The sequence below is a fragment of the Neovison vison genome, chromosome 11 (genome assembly GCF_020171115.1).
Source record: "Neovison vison isolate M4711 chromosome 11, ASM_NN_V1, whole genome shotgun sequence".
In the NCBI taxonomy this organism is placed as follows: domain Eukaryota; kingdom Metazoa; phylum Chordata; class Mammalia; order Carnivora; family Mustelidae; genus Neogale; species Neogale vison.
In genome coordinates, this window is record NC_058101.1 from 68,377,348 (window position 1) to 68,395,742 (window position 18,395).

Sequence of the window (18,395 nt, forward strand, 5' to 3'; positions counted from 1 at the left end):
ACAGCATCCTCCAGCAGCTGCAGCAGGACTCTGGGATGGGGCCTGTGTGGGGACCCCAGGAGCCACCCTGTTGCGTGGCTGCAGACAAGGGGAGGCCTGGGGTGAGCAGACACAATCGAGGGTATCAGAACGCACAGCAGCTTCCACCTCACACAGACATAAGAAATAGAAAACCCTTTTATTAACAGGTTTTACATTTACAGTTTATTAGCTAATCAACATTGACATGCAAAAATAAGCGCTAAATACAACCCTCTACAGTGTGGTTTCGTGTAAACTACAATGGGTCGTTTGATTTGAAAAGTCATCGGTGGTTACTCGGACTGACTGCTAGTTTCTGTAACAACAGCATTAGATCTACAGTTACGGAGCCATCAGCAAGGCCTCTGCAGAACTCGGTCCAGTGGATTTCCACGTGAATACATTCTCAAGCAGGAAATAAGGCGGCACGAATGACGTGACATTGAACCTAGCACACCATAAGACTGCCCCCACGGCAGCACAGGTGCAGCCCCTTGGGCCCCCTCGCCGAGGATGGCCGTGGGGGCAGGGTGGCAGGAGGGGCAGGGGCGGGGGCGCGGGAGAACCGACTCCTGTTTCCCAAGCGGCCGAAGGCGGCGGGTAGGTCTCTCTGAAAGGGGAGGGCATCAGGTGCCTCACGTGCACTCCGGAGTCCTACCAGCAGAAGGCTGTCCCTCAGCACGGGTGTGCGGACCCAAATCCACCCTTCTAGGAGTGCCCAGCGTCGCTCACTGATCTTTGGTCGCAAGAAACAGAAACGCAGGTGGGCGGGGGCGCAGGGGCGCCCGGCCTACATGATGTACACCTTCTCGGCTTGGGAGAAGTGGAACACTTCTTTGGTCCTCGGACAAACGACTTTGTCATCTTGACGGATGGACAGCAGAGACTGAAACACAACGAGGGCAGGGGGCACATGAACGTGCGGACATAAAGGCCAAACCTCTCCAGGGCGCCCGCCCACCCACCCACCGCTGCAGGAGGGCTCGGCTTCTCTCCGCACGCTGCCTCCGGGAGGCCTGCCTGTCTGTGAACCCTGATCCTGCAGCTTCTTGACCACCAGTCTGGCTCTCCAGGGGCAGCGTGGGGCCAAGCTGCCTGCACACAGGGACCCATACCCAGGGACTGCACCCAGCGCAGACAGCAGGCAGCTAGCAGAGACCGTTAGGTCCACCAGATCCACCACCGCCCCCGTATGTCCCGCCCCGCTCCGCTGTCCCTGCACGTTGTTGCCCCTCACGTTGTAGCCGTAGACATAGCCATTGGGCAGCATCATGGGTGGGTTGTTCTCGTTCATCACATCACCAGAGATCTTGCAGACCAGGCGGGAGTTGGCGCAGTGGGCCATGGGCAGGGGCTGTGCCAGCTTGTTCAGGGAACGGCTGCACACGGGGCAGTCGGGGCTCTTGGAGCTGCCGTCCTCCTTGTAGCACTGTCTGCGCAATGGTTAAGGAAGGGTCGTGGGGTGGGGGGGCACTGGGCATGCTGAGGCCACCCCAGCTGCCAGGCAGGAATCAAGCCTGGCGCTCTCAAGACAGCAAACACTGCGTCAAGCAGGAAAATGGCCTAAGGCTGCACCAGCCTAGCCCAAGAACCCTACTGCCCCACACCCCTGTGCACCTGCCCCTTCTCAGGCACCAGAGCCTGTGGCCAGTGCCCACAACACTCACTGTGGTCCCATCACAAAGATGGCCACGAAAGCCAACAGCCCTCGGTCCCAAGGGGCCCACATGCCACATTCGAGAGGGACACTTGGGCACTGGGGTCACAATCCCACTGCTCTCTGGTGGCAGGGGAATGACTGCTATGCCAAACATGTTTTCAAACAAGACACTGGGCCAGGGACGGCCAGGGCTCAGACCAAGAGAAGCTCGAGGAGATTCTCAGGAATCACATGGGAGCCTTCAGAATGGCAGCCAGACCCAGCTGCCAGAAGGTACACCAACACCTTGCAGCCTGCGAGCAGCGCCGGATGGTGTCTGGGAATGAGTGAACACTCAAGAGGCTGGGGGCAGAGTTGCCCCACGACCACCACCCCTGACTGCCCGGGACCAAGCACCCACCACACAAACCACAAGCAAAGGCCTCAAGTTGGGAAGGGCGTGGCGCCTGCCTGCTCACTGGAGGACAGAAGGCCCCAGATGTGGAGCCCAGGCTAAGGAGGGCCAAGCCTGCGGGTGCCCTCGCCCGCCAGAAGGATACGGTGTCTTTATGGCAGAGAGGCCGGCCTGCAGCGTCAGGGTAAACACAGAGTTGTTGCCCAGCTGGTGCAGCCGGTAGTTGTCGTAGCGGAACTGCTGGATCAGCATGCGCCACCGGGCCGGGTCCAGCAGGTCCTGCAAGAGATGGGGCAGAGCCGCGCTGGGGATGGCACAGGGCCATCAACCCCAACAGCGAGTGACAAAGCCTTCCTGGCCTGCCCTCATCAACCCGTGCCCGCCAGCTTGGACTCCGAAGTCTGCATGGACACGGATGATAAGGGGGGGGGTGCTGTGGCCTCGTGGCAGGAAGGGGATACAGTGGGCCGAAGGACAGCACTGAGGTCTCAGGGGCAAAGTCTCACTCCAGAAAGAAACTTCCTGCGCCAGGAGTCACCCCCATGTCACAGCTGGAGTTATACAACAGAACAGGAAGCCTGGTTAATGTGTGTCCCCAGAGCTTCCCAGGTTCCAAGTCACCAAGAGCAGCAAGGGAGGGCATATGCCAGTAAGACTGAAACCCTGCACGTCATGCACAGGGGTCAGGCCCCACGATGAGGGAGGAGATGCGGGCACCCATTCAGCAGGGACTCTAAGGGCAGACAGTACGCTCAACTCCGATGTTATAAAAACACGTCTTTAATGTCATTATTATTGAAACAAAGTCCACAGTGGACCAAGGCCACAGTCCAGAGGCTCTGCAACCCCCACCCCGAGACCCTTGGCCTTGGGCCTCTGGTGTGGCCACCTCTCCCTAACTAGAGCACATCGCCCTGCTCCTCGTGGGAACCCCTGAGACACACCTGTGACTGCCTGCCACAGGGGGCAAGGCCTCTGTGCCCTCAGCATGGCAGGGAATGGCCCTGCCCCAGCACTGCCCTCTGGAGTCCCATGCCCCCCAGGCCATCCCCTCTGTGTGTATGCTGGTCTTCCTCAGGCATGCCGTCCGTGTCCAGTTACGAGGCCGTGCATCGGTGGGCTGTGTCTGCCTGTCCCCCGCTGGCCTGGACTCCGCAGCGACTGTGTGGCTTCTCTTCACGCTGCCCTGGTGCCTCCCTGAGGGTCAGCCCTCCAGCCCGCTCCCAGAGTGGAATCTCACCCTCCAGGGCAGGCCCTCTCTGCCTTCTCTCAAAGCTTCTCCAGAGCAGGGGAGAGAGACGGAAGAGACTGTAAGTTAAAGCTCAGTCTCATTCCTGCAGAGCCCGTGACCTGAGGCTTGATTATGGGACGCTCCCCATACCACCGAGCCACGTGAGTCCAGTCGCGGGGGAGATGCTGCCACTGCCTTGTGGATGGCCGAGCACTCCAGCAACCGGGGCCTGTCTGCCCATGAAACTGCATGGGGCAGCCAGGGCCTTGGAAAGAGCCCACCATCAGGGCTCAGGGAACAAGCCTGGTCCAGCCCACAGGGAAGTCAGTTTATTTCACTCCCCAGGAACAGGCTGGCAGCCAGGGGAGAGCACATGGCTGAGCGTCTGCTGAGGGTGTAGGCAGGTGGACTTCCAGGCCCACAGGGTGCTGAGGGAGGCATATTCAGGAACTAGTTTGCTTCTAAGAACATACAGGAAGAAGAGCCACCCCCCAATCAGGCCAGTACCCTGATCTCGGGCTTTCCGACCCGAGACTCTGGAATTCCGTCACGGAGCCCAGACAGACGAAGACAGAAAACTGTGGGAGGAACTGAGCAACAAATATCTATACATTTGGGCACAGCTGGGAGAGCCCTGGTCTCCATGGGCAGCAGCAACAGGGTCCCAAGCAGCGCCAGCACAGGTGGCAGAGAGCATGGTGGCATCTAGGGAAGGCAGTGCTTGTGTGGAAGGGACCTGGGAATGTGACGGCCACGCCTCCAAGCAAAGTGCAGGGTCCGCGGGGAGCCAACGGGGTGGGGGGAGCCTGGCTTCTCTGGAAACGTTTACCTTTAAAACGTGTGAACAGAAAACTGACACAGGGATGAACTCATCTAAAGAAATCAGAACTTGATGATTTGGAAATTTCCATCCATGTTGCAAAAAATGAGAAAGCTGCTCCAGAGAGAACACAAAGGGCGTATCCAAGCAAGCCTAAGGACACCCATGGGGGTGTGACCAAGGGCTGATGGCCAAGGGGCCAGCATGGGGAGGAGCCAGAAGGAAAGTGTGAAGGCTGTCTGAATTCCTAGGTTCTCCAGGACACCACTGTGAGCAGTTCAGCTGCAAACACGTAATATCTCTCAAGACAAGAGGACCCTAAAGGCAGATCAGAGATTACCAGGGCTGTCCTGAAGGTTCCAGATGGGCATCACCTGGTTTCAAGAGGCCAGACACGCTGCCCTAGCAATGCTGAGCAAGCTGGCTAGTAATGCTATGTGACCACACCTGCCCAGACCCCACGTGGACCTCCAAGGCCAAGAGGAGCAGCGGAAAGACAACGAGGTGAGGCAGAACATGGGGCAAATGGGGAAGGCGACAGGTGAGGCACCCAGATGTGAAACATTTCCAGGCTGAGACCCCTCATGCGTGGTTCTGACCCAAGCCTCCCACTGGCAAGGTGGGAACGAGAGGGGGGAAAGCGCGTGTGGTGTGTGGTCCCACGCCCAGGCCCTCCCCAGCCCTGAGAGCCCACAGGCACGGCTTACCTTGTAGGGTGAGATGTGCGTGTCTGGGGGGAAGGCCAGCATGCCCATCACCTGGCGGACCTCGTCAAGCTGGCTCCCTTCGGCCTGACTGAAGTGCTTCCTAGCGTGTCTATGAAACATTCCAGATTTGTCTGAGTTTGCCTTTCCATCTTAAAGAATCAGAGCTCCCCATCTGCCAGAGCCTCAGTACCAAGTAAGCCCCACCTCATGTGACCTGGGCCAGGGTCTGCCACAGCAAGGTGAGGCGAGGGTCCCTCTCCTTAAGGGGACAGGGAGGGGGATGAGGCTTGAGGCACCAAGCACAGAATCCCATTCAGAAAACACCAAGAGGCAACAACCCAAGCCCTTCCAAGTGACCCTGGTGTACGTAAACCCAAACCCTGACGACACAACCCTGGGAGGGCCCAGAGGCATTCCAGCTCTCGCAGTGCCTCAACAACTCCCCTTCTGACTCTGAGAGCCCACCTGCCACCCCAAAGGAACAGCCCCTCCCTGCCTGGGCTGCACAGATTGGGCTTGACCCAGGCCTCCCTGCACTGCCTGTCCCTGGGGGAGCCCAGGCTCCCATACCTGCAGACCAGCCTCCTGCCCAAAGGCTTCCTGTGCCCACCCAATGGCCAGCACTATTCTGGGGCGGGTGGAAACAGCCTCAGAACCAAGGGCCCTGAGCCCACGTGCTAAGTCGGCCTCATGCTGCCTCGACAGAACAGAACCTGGGTGCCAGGCGTCAGCACCCTACTGTTCACAGGCAGGGCCCAGCCGGTCAGGGCAGACCTGACCCCCCACACTTCAATCCCCAGAGCCCAGGAGGCCCCTCTCTACATACCTCACGGCGTCGAGTCTCTTATTCTGCCGGATGAGCTCAATGAACTCCTGAATCCTTAGGCTGAACTCCAGGCAACTCTGGGAGTAAAGACAAGACCAGGCTTGGGGAGGTTTGCCACAGAGCCACACTCACAGGCTGACCCTGCCAGACCTGCTGGACACTGCACACCCCGCCAAGCAAGCTCAAAGCCCCCGGGGAGGTGGGTCTGGTACCAAGACTGCAATTTCCGCCTGCTGTCGAAACTTTCCTGGCTCTGCCAGCACGTGGGCCCAGCGTTCCTGGCACAGTGGGAGCAGCACTGAATGCACGGGCCGCTGGCCCTGAGTGGTTACCCACTGGCCAGGCTTCGGGACAATAGGACAGGCAGGCACAGGTGCAGGCAGGCTGCCAGGCTTCACCCCAAGTCCCTGTGAGGAGGCCGCAGACCCTCAGCAGTTCGGAGGGTGTGAGACAGGACTTCCCGTGGGAAGCACGTGAGCCATAGAACACAAGTTTCCACCCCCTTTCCAAGGACAAAGCAGCTGTCTGGATTTGGTCTCGTGGTGATAAAGTAAAAGCATGGGGACGTGCCCCCAGAACCCTGTGTGGCATTGTCCACCCTGACCTGCTCTGGGAGAGGGAGGCCAGTCCCGGTTCAGAGGCTCTGATGCCTGGTGGGAGGAGAGGAGGAGAGACTGGGAGGTGGCGCCTCACAGAAGAGAGCAGAAGCAATGCGCACAGAGCCAGTGAGAGAAGCCCGGTCCCAGAGCAGGGACACCGGGCTGAGGTGGGGACAGTCTGCAGGGACGCCTGGGGGGGGAACCTTCCAGGCAGAGGAAGAGCCAGTCCAAAGGCCCTGGGGTGGGCAGGTGGGACCAGGAGGAGCACAGGGCTGGTGGGGGCCGTCAGAGCAAAAGATGGAAGGTGCAGGGTTTGCAGAGGGCACGAGGTCTGGGACGTCAGCTGCTAGAAGCAGCACTGCCACGCCCATCAGTCGCGTGTCTGATAGGCGTCTGTCCAAACATAGCACGTGTGGTTCTGAGAAGACGCTACCAGGGGGCACCATCAGCAGAAGCCCAAGGGCTAACTCTGCAATGTCCCTCCAGTTGGCTGGGGACGAGGGAAGGCAGGAGAAATTAACTTTTATAACCTAAGACGAAAAACTGGATTATTTAACAAAGATGCTAATTTAAACTCAAATATCTTCAATATGGTTTTAGGAAAACACTCAGTATTTCCAACCAGAAGCAAAATACATGGAATTAACAGAACAAGAGAAAAATCTCTGCGTTCTCCACTCATTTACCATTTTGCCTTCCACGGCACCTGGATCATGAGATGACATGGATGGTCTATGAGGCAAGTCCGTCAGTCAACCCCAAATGTCCAGCGCTTACACTCAAGTTTACCAATCATGTGGACTGCTCCCACCTGAGCCTCCAAGGATGCGCTCTGGCATTCTGATGAAGCCTCTTAGCCAGGCCCCGGGGATGGAGTCCTCCAAGCCCCCACTCCAGTTCCACGGACACCAGGGTGGAGCACTGGCTGGTGTGACTTCCTTAGGGGCCCACCAGGCCGTCAGAGGCAAAGGTGCAGAGAGCTACCTACGTGGTGCCCAACACATCCACACCACAGGAGCTTGGGGCCTGAGTGTGTTCCCTGGCCCCCTCCTCTCCTGCCCTCTGCACCAAGGTGGCAGTCTGTCCCGACCCCCAACTGGATGGAGCCGATGCTATGTGCTGGGTGGCAGCACAAACCAGCCCCAGCTATGAGCGCCCCTCTGAGGCCAGACCAGCAGAGGCCGAGGGGTGAAGACAACGAGAGGGGCCCTGCCTGCCTCCACAGGGCACCTGACGGTCACCACTGCTGTGCTCGGGGATGCCAGCAGCTCTACTGGCAGGAGGGGGCCACCAGGTGGGCATCCCAGACAGACAAGGTCATGGTCAACTCCCTGCGACTCACACGTTTAAACATGTTCTACTACCGTACAGCTCTTTTCTGGTAGGTCACCTTCCAAACAGTCCACCAACGGACAAACACATGTGTACCGAAACCCAGGTGCTCAGACTTGAATGTGAAATACCACGATTCCAGGTCATCACACCAAGCACGGGGGGCTGAACAGGTCCTTCCCGTGAGAGCCAGGAGGGCCTGGCGCATGCACATTTGTGACTCCGTCGGCTTCCTAGACGCAGCACCCATGTTGTGGCTTCCGCTGTCCTTAGGTGTCTGGAGATGGGAGTCAACTTAACAGACAGGCGCCCACCACTTTAGAAGTCTTTTCCAGCTATGTGAAACTTGGGTCTCAAAGTTCCTTTTCTTGCCTAGAGTCTCACAACTGATGTGAGGGATCCATGGTCGTCGGGCATGGCCCCCCCACGCATCTGTCCCCTCCCCCGCCTGCGTGTGCGCTCACACGTGTACACACACATGTGCACACTGTCTGGGCCTACTCTGCTCAGCTGACACTGCAGAAGAAGCCTGTGTTTGGGTCATTAGCTGGTCTTCCCGGAGCACTTGGAAACGGCTATTTACGCTCTCTGCAGTTAAATGTTCCAGTGACGGGAGCCCGCTGTCGCGGATACGGCCGCCCGCCCTCCCCGCTGGGACCCGGCTATGCGGCGGCGGTGCCCTCGCCAAGCAGCAGCGTTGACTGGACGTAGCAGGGCTTGCAGAAACCACCTGTCGGGATGGGGAGCTACGTCCCTTCGGACCTGGTTCCCACCGTGCGGCACAGCTTGGGGGCTGGAGCAGGAGAGCAGGGCAAGTGTTACATACCAATTCTGGCTTTCCTTTTATGGTTTCCATACCAAGATCCTCACTCTCTTTAGGGGGACCACTGGCCACTCTACTTTTCCGTCCCGTCTTCGCGTCGTGCTCGCTTTGGCGGCCCTGAGTGGCAGAGAGCGTCACCCTTGGCTGGTGACTATGTGCACATGACAAGCTCAACCGGGGAGAGGTTAAAGGCGCTCGGTTTAGAAAACAGAAAACAAACAGTTTTTCTAACGGAGGCAGGGGAAGGTTAATAGAAGTTAAACATTTCTGCAAGCTCCGGGGACAACACCTGTCAGTAAGCATGTTTTGGGTCTCTAAGTTATGATTAAGGGTCCACTCTGGAAGCTGCTTGTGGGTCTCAAGAAAAGCTGTACCGGAGAGGAGCCCAGCCTGGAACACTGCACCGCTGCAGGCGGACCGGGCTTTCCTGCCTCGGTGACTAAGGGGTCAGGGGTGGGAAGGACCTGCAGCCGCTAACAAGCTGAGCACACGCAGGCAGGCGGCACCTTGCTCCTTCAGAACCCCATGCTCAGAACACTTGTCCAAACCATAATGCAGAACGGGGTGCACTTTTTAGGGATTTTACCTAAAACCCAAACATCACAACCAAAAAATAACCCCAAAGCTACACCAAACACCACAAACCACCCCCCCAAACCAGAAGCACAGAACTCAGTCAATAGGTGCAGGCCAGTGGGCTGCAGGCAGGTGTCTGCCCCGCCCCCATGCCATGCCCCCAGCCCCATCCTGAGTGGTCCCTCCCACAGCCGCACCCGGGCTCCTGCACACCTTCATCTTGCGCAGCCGGGATTTGTTGTCGTGACACCAGGCCAGACAGGTGGCCGTCTCCCGCCTCTCCAGGGACTCTTCCACTTCTTTGGCCGTCAGGAACATCTCGATGTTCACTAAGTCCTTAGTGGAAGGAAGCGGTACGCACTCAGAACACCGGACGTCAGGACCCCAGCCCCAAGTCTGCAGATGCTCCCCCATCCCCCAGCACACACCACCCAGCCAGCTCCTGAGCTCCCACCCTGTGTCCGAGCACAGCCCACCGGCCAGCTCAGCCAGCTTCTCCAGCTTCCCTGGGCCAGGATGAGGGGCAGGCCCGCAAATCATTTGGATATAGTCTCCCAAACCAAAGGCCCAATCCACAACCTTGCCCCCGACCCTAGCAGCGGCCTGACCCTGTTACACACCTTCACAATCAGACCTGGGAACCCTGGCAACCCATACCCTCATTTTGTTTTGTTTTGTTTTTTCCCTCTGAAGATGTATTTGAGATTCTGAGAAGGAGCAGTGAGGGCCGAGGGCCGGTGGGTGGCGTCAGGGCCAGCACAGGCACTGCCCGGGCATCTCGCTGGGGACAAGACATGCCAGTCCAGGGCAGAAGAGCCCCCAACCTGAAGGGTAAGCGGTGTGCCGCCGTCAGGGTCGGCGCCCTGCAGATGACCTAGGGGCTCGCCAGCTCAGTATAGCAGCCCAGCAGTGGGCAGTCTGGGCCAGGTCGCCCAAGTCTTCCAGAACCAACAGATGGATCCCCAGCCTCACTCGGCCTCAGGCCCCACACCCTGACTGCAGGCCTGTCGAGGCAGCAAGGTCAGACAGGGGCAGACCCAGAGAGACACTGCTCTGCCCCTCATGTGTGGGTGGGAGCCCTGCTTCCTTGCCCCCTGACCCCTAACCCTCCTGACATGAGCTCTGACAATAAGTGCTGAGCACCGCAGCCTCACATCATCTCAGAGCTCAGCTGTTCTCATGAACCACTGCTTTGGCCATCTCTCTGGCATTTTCTTCTCTTTTCTAGAACCTCCCTGCAGGAAAACACTGGGCCACCTACATGAGGGTCATCTTTCCTATTTCCCATCTCTGGTTTTCAGTTTTCCTCTAAATTCTGAGAGATGCCCTCTCCTGCCCGCACCTCAGGGTCCACCTGTGTCTTTGGTCCACACGGCCTCAGGGTTTGGGTCTTTGCCATCTTTCTCTTCTGCTGATGGCTGTCCTAGATGTCCATGGACCCTGGGGTGTGGGAGCCACACCAGAAGTGTTAAACCCGGTGACTGGAGGCAAGCTAGAAATTATGCCAGACAATCAGGGTCGCCCCCATGAGGTGCCACCACTGATTTCAAATGCAGACAGACACACCAGGACACCAGCAGGGTAGGACTCTCTTCTAAGACCACGGCTCCGTGTGGGACACACAGCCCCTATCTGGGCTGACCTGATAAGCTCTCCCTCCATGTTGACAAACAGAAGTTTTAAATGTGAATGAACCCTGGTACATCAACCTCTTGGTTGGTGACAGCACCCCATCTTGTCAGAAGACCTCCCCCCACCCCAAGGGCCTAAGCTTGCTTCTGGAAGCAACCTTAATTCTACCTATAGCTGTGGAGCTGGGCATTCCACATGTAAATCTCACAGGGATCCTTTAGCGAATGTCCAAGGTCGTACCACTGCCATCATTGTGACTCACAGAGGAACCAGAGAGAGCCTATTAGAGCAGTGCTTCCAACTCAACACCCCCAACCCACACCCATCTCAGTTGAGGGGAAGTCCCACTCTACGAGTTCTGTATGTGCTCAGACCCCCCCCCACCCCAGTACCAGGCAGCTCCCAGGCCTGTCCCAGGACACTCCCCTCATCTCTACAAGTCGACCCCAACTAGCCTTCTGAAAATCACCAGCCATCCCGCCCCTTTGCCCTATGCACCCCTGTAAACAATCCTGTTGGACCACCTGCCTCTCTCCCCTTCAAAGCCCATGTTCCTGAGGCTAGGAGCACCTGGCCACACTCTGCCCACAGAGGAAAGGAGAGGACTGCAGGCTATCTGCGAGCACACACGTGACCATGCAGAGGCACCGGTGGTGCCAGACAAACACAAGGACCACAGAGCCCCCGTCCATCAGATATTCAACGGCCGTGCTGGGCAGGGAAGGAAGAGGGTAGGAGGAGCAGGACCAAGGGACTACTGGGTGCAGAGTGGAGACCGGTGGGCCAGGGAGATGCAATGGCCCGGTGACAGAAGGGCAGCACACAGGCTAGACAGCAGAAAGAGGTGCACAGGAGTCTGAGAAGTGCTGGCACGGGGTGAGGGCACTGGATGCCTTTGCCACTGCTGAGCAGCCTTCCTCCCGAAGCTGCACAGAACCTGGCCTGCATGGGCACTGAGAGCCAGAGCATCGCCTGTTTCTATGCCTGAACTGTGGAAACCGCTGCAGACAGGTGGGTGGGACGCTGCAAACAGTACCAAAGGACGGGTACAGAGTGGGAATGACCCCCTGCCACAGGCTGCTGCCGGAGTGTGCAACACACTGGCCCTGGTGCCCAGACTGGGATGGCGGGGGCCCGTGCATGCCCACCTCAATGCCGCTCTGGCGTGCCAGCTTCACAGCGGTGTTGTAGTAGCCGCAGCGCAGCAGGTGCTCCACCATCATGCGGTCCATGCGCTTCCTCTTCCACATGCTGGCGGCCGCTGGCTGGTCGCTGCTGTGCTCCTTGAGGTGCTCGATCCGCCGTTTGCACAGCTTTGCGCTCTCGTCCTCCGCCTGGATAGACTCTACTGCCTGTGCCGTGGGCAGAAGGCACATCAGCACAGGGCCCTTGCCACCATGGGGCAGACATCAGAGGGGGGTGGGGGTGTCCCTGGGGCTGGGGGACAGAAGCAGCAAAGGGGAGCACCTCCCTGTCCCCCGTCACCACCCAGAGGCAAGTCAACACCTGCCCCTCAGAGCCGCACCTTCTTGTCCTCTGTGGTCTGCTGCCACCAAAGCCTGACTGCACGTTTGTTGCCGCTTCCTGGCTACCTCAGCCATCTGTTACCATTTTGCAGCTTTCTATCTTTGCTAATACTTTTCTCCTCAACGTCAAGTCTGTTCAAAATGAACACAGCTCCGCAGACACGTTCCATATCAGCTCTGGCTGGGATGGCAGCAGACCGCCAAGTAGGTGACACATGATCAGGGCCACCAAGGAGCCGGACACGCAAATGCAAGCACCCAGGGCCCCAGTCGGCCTGTGTTTCCCTCAAGCGCTCGCCATGCTCTCCAGCAGCCCCCTGCTGCCAGGATACTTGCTGCTTCTTTGGAAGTGGTTTTCTTCCTTCGGCTGCTTTTAAGATTTTTCGCTCTTTTCAGTTTCATGATGTGAAATTCTAGGTTTATCTTTTTTATCCATTTAGGACTCTTGAACTGGTAACTTCCATCAATTCTGAGAATCTTGGCTACTCTTCCTGTGCCCTCTCTTGACTTTGGTCAAACATGGTCTCCAATCTAGTCTCTGTGGCTTCCCACCCTCTTACACAGCTCTGTGTTTTTGGTTCTGTGTGCTGCTAGAATTTCTTGGTAATTTCCTCAAACCTACCTTCCAGCTCACAAATCCTCTTTCTAGCTTTGTCTGACTGTTAAATGTTAAAAAGTATGTTATAAGCAAACACCTGAGTTTTTCATTTCAGTCATACTTTTAATTTACGTTTTATTTGGTTTATTTTAAACTCTCAATTATGCTTTATGCTTTATATCCCCTTGCAAATATCCTCAGCTGTTCAATCTTTGGATATAGTCAAGTTTGGTCCCTGATAATCTCTACATCTGAAATCTGAGTGAAGTCTCTTGTTCGTGCCACACTTTAACAAACCTCAACCACAGCTTCCCATGCACCTTGTGGTCCTCTGTGACCCCTGATGCTCTGGCGGACGGTGTCCAGCCCCTGGGAAATGCATTTAGTGTGCCTAGCGCCTGGAGGCTCCATCAGCTGGGACCCTTTACCTCAGGCTGAAGAGAAGGGTCCTGGCTCCCCTGGTGTTCTGAAACAGGCTTTGATGCTCTGCCATAGGAGGCCACCCTTGGGGCACCCCCACCTGACATACACGGCCACCAGGTCTCACCACCAGCCCTGGCTTCCCCCAACCCCCAAGGTGGCCCCAGACACTGGCCAGCAAGGCAGCCATGGGTCCTGCCCTTCTCTCCTCTTGGCCCCTGCCCTCCAATTCTGGTGATCAACTTTCTGTCTCATGAGCCCTTTGACATGTTCAGTAGGATGTTATGAAGCATCTTGCTGTGTTCTCTGGGTGGTTCCCCAGGCACGGTAGTGTACCCTACCTCCCTCTCCCAGAAATGAGAAACCCTATATGAAGCTTTGAGGGGAAAGCCTAAAAATAATAAATCATTTGCCTCCTGTCTGTGCTTGAGACACTCCAGAGCTGGGACAACCCAGCGACACAGAAGCAGGAGCATAGGACTGGAAGCCGGACGCCAGCCCCGCAGAGGCTGCAGAGCACAGACAGCATGGAGGGGCTCGCCTCTCTCACACTCCGGCCGTGAGAGCCCACCTCCCCAAGGCACGGCTGTCTGGTTTCTGCTGCATCCTGGCTCCCGCAGAGGACAGCCCTTTTGGGGACAGCCTGGGTCCATCAGAATGCTGGGCTGTAGGACCTACACTATAGCTCACACGTAGGCAGGTGGGCAGGATGGTCCAGAAGCCGCACTGACCTTCCTCTTGAGGACACTGAGCTTCTCCACCACACCATCCAGAAGGCTGACCACAGAGTCCACGGCAGGGCAGCTGCTCAAAGTCTTCTCCAGCTCGGCCACCACCATGGTAACGTGGCTCGTTTCTCTATCAATGTTTTTCTGAGCAGCCCGAAAGCGTTTATTTAGTGTTTCGTAGGGCACCTGGGGAAGAACGGTAATTGGTGTGTGAGCACCAGCAGTCCTACACGTGTGACGCCCAGACCCGATTCACAGTGTTTTGGCAGGCACACGTCCTAGGCTCCTTGCACTCTACAGACACATCTACTCTAACCCTGACAGAGGCCCACAAAAAGCCTGTGTGAGGACACTAATGAGAAGACGCATACCCCCCCCGCCCCACAAATCCACAGAGGCAGCTCCTTTCTTTCCAGAAAACTGTTAAGGGCACACTAACAAAATAATCCCAAAGTTCATCCAGGATGCCAAACACCTGAAGGAGATGACCACCACGAGATCCATCAGATGGAAAACCTGCAGTGGCCTGTGATGGGGCCGGCAGGTGCCGCAGACTCGGGACACCGGGAAGGCCACGCAGGACAGGGTGGAAACGCACAGACGGTCGGAATGTCAGCATGTCGCCACAGGTATGCATCTAAGTCATCTCAGTCAGACCACATTTATTCAACCCCCAGGGACAAAACCACCTCTCCCTATAGAATAGCCAACAAAAGACCCAGGAAGGATGGCGTGTCACTGAGAGACAGTGGCTGCCAACACTGCTCCCAGACCTTCTTGGGCTCCAGGTCCAGTACTCCCCACTCGTCAAATGCAGCTCACGTGGCATGGACGCCCTGGCAGTCAGCAGTTCACCACAGAAGTCTGCACTGCCACTCCACCAGGTGCCAGGCGCCATGCATGGAAGGGGGGAACCTGGGACTGACAGGCGCAGGGACACCTAGGAGACCTAGACACTAACCTAGACACCAGGGGCCCTAGCAGCAGGACCTCCCCAAGATCTGGCCAGGGGTCCAGTACTGCCCTTGCCCCAGCTGCCACCCCCCAAGCTGCCCTGCAGTCACGGTGGCAGTGGGTAAACATTCCTGTCCACCACACCTTGGGTCTTCCCGGCTCAAGAGGCAAAATGCTGTTAGACAAACCTCCACCACTCCTCCATCCCCAGCAGCCGGGTCTAGCAGGCTTTCCTGCAACTGCGCCATGGTCTCACACAAGCAAGACAGGAGAGTCTCTAGACAAAGTAAAAGGACCGTCCCTAACATGGAGTGGTGCAGAGCGCCTGCAACACCCATGCATCATCACCTGCACTGAGGTCCCCAACCTAACCAGGCCTGTTTCGACTTCAGTCCCTGAAGAGCCTTCCACTGTGGCGCATGGACAAGAGTAAAGCCACGAGCAGGTGCCAGGTGCAGACAAAGGTCCCGTCTTCCACGTTCAAAGGGAAGGGCTCCCTGCCTTGAGTCTCAGTTTAGGCAAAGGTCCCTCCTAATAGCACAGCTCGGAGACCCAGGTGCGTGCATGCGCTTGACCCTCCTCGCCAAGAGCACAGCAGCTCTCGGCGGAGGCCCTGAGGCCGGCCGACTGTGGGATGCTGATGCATGCATCCTTCCTTTCAGAATCTTGGACTGTTCTCAGAGCCCCACCCACCCCAGGGCCTGCAAACTGTGCCAGACGGTTTGTGTGTTTCCAATATGTTGTGTGTGTTTCCAATATGACCTGGCTGATATTTCCATAAAACACAATCAAGAGAATTACTGAAAAGTGAACTGAAACAAATCCCGTGATGCCCGATAACAAAAGCTTCCAAGTTTTATTCTAAATTCAAATGTTAAAACTACGTTTCAATAAATACAAACAAAACAATCACAACACGGGAAAAGAGAAAAAGCCATACACCTGCACACACTGTCGGCCCAAGCACAAGCCAGGGGACGGGAACACTTCCAGCTCTAGGCAACTGTAAAAGCCTCGGGAGCAGCCGGTAAGCGCCGTCACACCCACTAGACACTGCCATGCCCCTAAGATCCAGCAGGTCTCCCTGTGGTCAACGTACCCAAGCTCAGGGGACACCAGCACAGGAATCCCAGGAGTCTCAGGTCCTGCCTTCTGTTCATGACACCTGGCATGATGCTCATCCCTCAGAGCCAAGGGGAGAAAAGGAGACTCTGAAGGAGGCGCCACAGGCCTGGATCTCCATTTTTAACTTTTACCCAAAAAGAAGCAGACAACACTCTAACACTCATCTTCAGTCCATCATCGATACCCAGGCCCAACTTATAAGGTTATAGTCAACATTAATTCTTCTATCTTTTGATAAAAGAAACTAAGTCAGGACTTCATACACTTCTGGGGGGCTATGAGCCCCACTTTGCTCTCCCACCATGTGGCCTGCATCTTCCCTGGGCCTGAGTAAGCCCCTCAGCCTCCACTCCTGAGTCTGACCTCCAAATGGCCTGGACAGGGGCTTTCCAGGGCCACTCCTTCCACCCAAGAACCTCTGAGCTGTCCCTGGTGCTCCCGCCCCACACCTGGTCACAAGCTCCACAGGGCTAAGCTCTCAGGACCTCACCTTCTGCTGCCCACACCCTGATGTGTCCTGTGCCCCCCCACCGGTCTGGCCCATCCCCCACCAGGAGATCTCAGAATTTATGTCCCAGGAGCACTAAGCAGTCTCCCGTGCCAGCTTCCGTCCTGAGGACACCGGGCAGCTGGCCCTGGAAAGCTGCTCAGCGTTCTACCCACAGGGCACCCAGCCTGGGGTCCGGGTCTCCCCTGCCTTTCCCCAAATGTCCCCTGCTGCTCAGTCACCAACAGCTCCTCCACATCCTCCTTCAAGAAGGGCTTTGGCTAAATGAAGGAATGGAATTTCTGAAATGCTGAAGATACTAAAAGCAGCCAAACTATCATTCCAGAAGGGCAAGATTAAGATACTTCTAGATATGCGGCACTGCCAAGGTTAGCGCCCACATCCCTTTTCTGGGAGGAAAATTACTCAGAGAGCCCTCAGTGAGACAAACAACAAAATCAATGAGAGGAAACAAGATACAGCAAAAAAGCAGCGAGGAAAGAAACCAGTAAATAACAGAGTCGAATGAGAAGGAAAGAAACCAATCCATAGCCTAAGGAAAGTGGACAAGGTGACTCTAAGTCCAAGAGATTTGGAAAGAATTCCAAATTAAGAGGCAAATATGAAATGTAGTCTTAAATGCACAGGCAACAGGCAAAACCAAAAGCAGACAAATGGGATTAGTCAAATTTAAAACTCGTGCGAAGTAAAGGAAGTGATCTATAGTGAGGCCGTAACTCCAGAAGAGGAGGGCACCCAGGCAGAGTGCGAGGCTAAAAAGGCTCTGGTACCCGGGGCAGGTGGAGAGCTCCAGCTCCAGAGGAAAGGCACGAACCCCCAACCCCTGCCAACCCCAAGGTGGGCAGAGGAGCTGAGAGGACAGCTCTCAGGAGGACGTGTGCAGTGGCCGAGCCGCACAGGACAGGCCCCTGAGTGTCACCGCGGGTCAGAACCACGGGTGACCCCACGTCACAGCCCGCAGGACGGAGCAGACACCGATGAGCCGTGGCGAGGACATGGACCGATGGGAGCCCCGTGCACTGTGGGCTGCGGCCGCTGTGGAAAACAGTGTGGAGGATCCAGAATGAGCTCATGGCCCAGTGTTCCATGTCTGGGCGTGTTCCCTGGGGAATGGAGAGCAGGGTCTCCATGAGATGCCAGCACACCCATGATCATGGCAGCATTAGGCCCTGCAGCTGAGATAGGGAGGCACCCAAGTGTCTGCGGGCAGATGGATGGACGGAGGGACCAACTACCGAAATGGGGTGTATACACCCAATGGAATATGATTCAGCCTCAGAAAGAAGGAAACCCTCCCACATGTCGCACCATGAAGGAGCTGCAGGACATCACGCCAAGTGAAACGGCCAGTCACCAAACACTGAAGGGTAGGGCTCTTTTCCCAGGAGACACCGAGAGTAGCCAAATGATCAGAAACAGAATAAAGGAGGGCGGCTGCGGGGGGCTGCGGAAAAGGAGAGGGATTTAATGGTGCAACAGACGGATGTGTCCCCATCCCCATAATGCACCCACCTACTCCCAACCAAATGGTATGGTTTGGAGCTTTGGGAGGGGACTGGGTTACAAAGTGCGGCCCTCATGACTGGGATCAGCATCCTTCTGAAAGAAATGCCCACTGTCTTCACCACATGTGACACAGGAGAAGGCAGCCGTCAGCAACATGGAAGAAGCCTCACCAGAACCAGACCATCCTGGCACTCTCATCTTGGACTTCCAGCCTCCAGGACCCGGGAGAAGAACTTTCTGTAGTTTACAAGCACCCAGTCAACTGCATTTTGAATTGATCAAGACAAACAGGTACAAAGTTTCAGTTGTGCAAGCGAAAAAGCTCAAGAGACCTTATATGCATATGGCTAATACTGCTGCACACTTAAAAATGGAGACGACTAGGGTGCCTGGGTGGCTCAGTGGGTTA

General features: G+C 56.6%; 1 protein-coding gene across 2 annotated transcripts in view; it reads right to left on the minus strand.

The window, feature by feature from the left end:
- Positions 1-181: 181 nt before the first annotated feature.
- Positions 182-18,395, minus strand: part of MAEA (macrophage erythroblast attacher, E3 ubiquitin ligase) — a 32,509-nt gene continuing 14,295 nt past the window's right edge. Inside the window, exons 2-10 of one of the 2 annotated variants that reach the window (XM_044267967.1) lie at positions 13,897-14,079; positions 11,770-11,973; positions 9,203-9,325; positions 8,417-8,530; positions 5,660-5,736; positions 4,834-4,942; positions 2,221-2,354; positions 1,259-1,454; positions 182-907 (exon numbers count right to left, since the gene is read on the minus strand). In XM_044267967.1, the coding sequence (XP_044123902.1) occupies positions 812-907; positions 1,259-1,454; positions 2,221-2,354; positions 4,834-4,942; positions 5,660-5,736; positions 8,417-8,530; positions 9,203-9,325; positions 11,770-11,973; positions 13,897-14,079 (1,236 nt within the window). In that variant the 3' untranslated portion in view covers positions 182-811. The remainder of the gene's footprint in view (positions 908-1,258; positions 1,455-2,220; positions 2,355-4,833; positions 4,943-5,659; positions 5,737-8,416; positions 8,531-9,202; positions 9,326-11,769; positions 11,974-13,896; positions 14,080-18,395) is intronic. The other variant, XM_044267968.1, reaches the window with a different exon arrangement.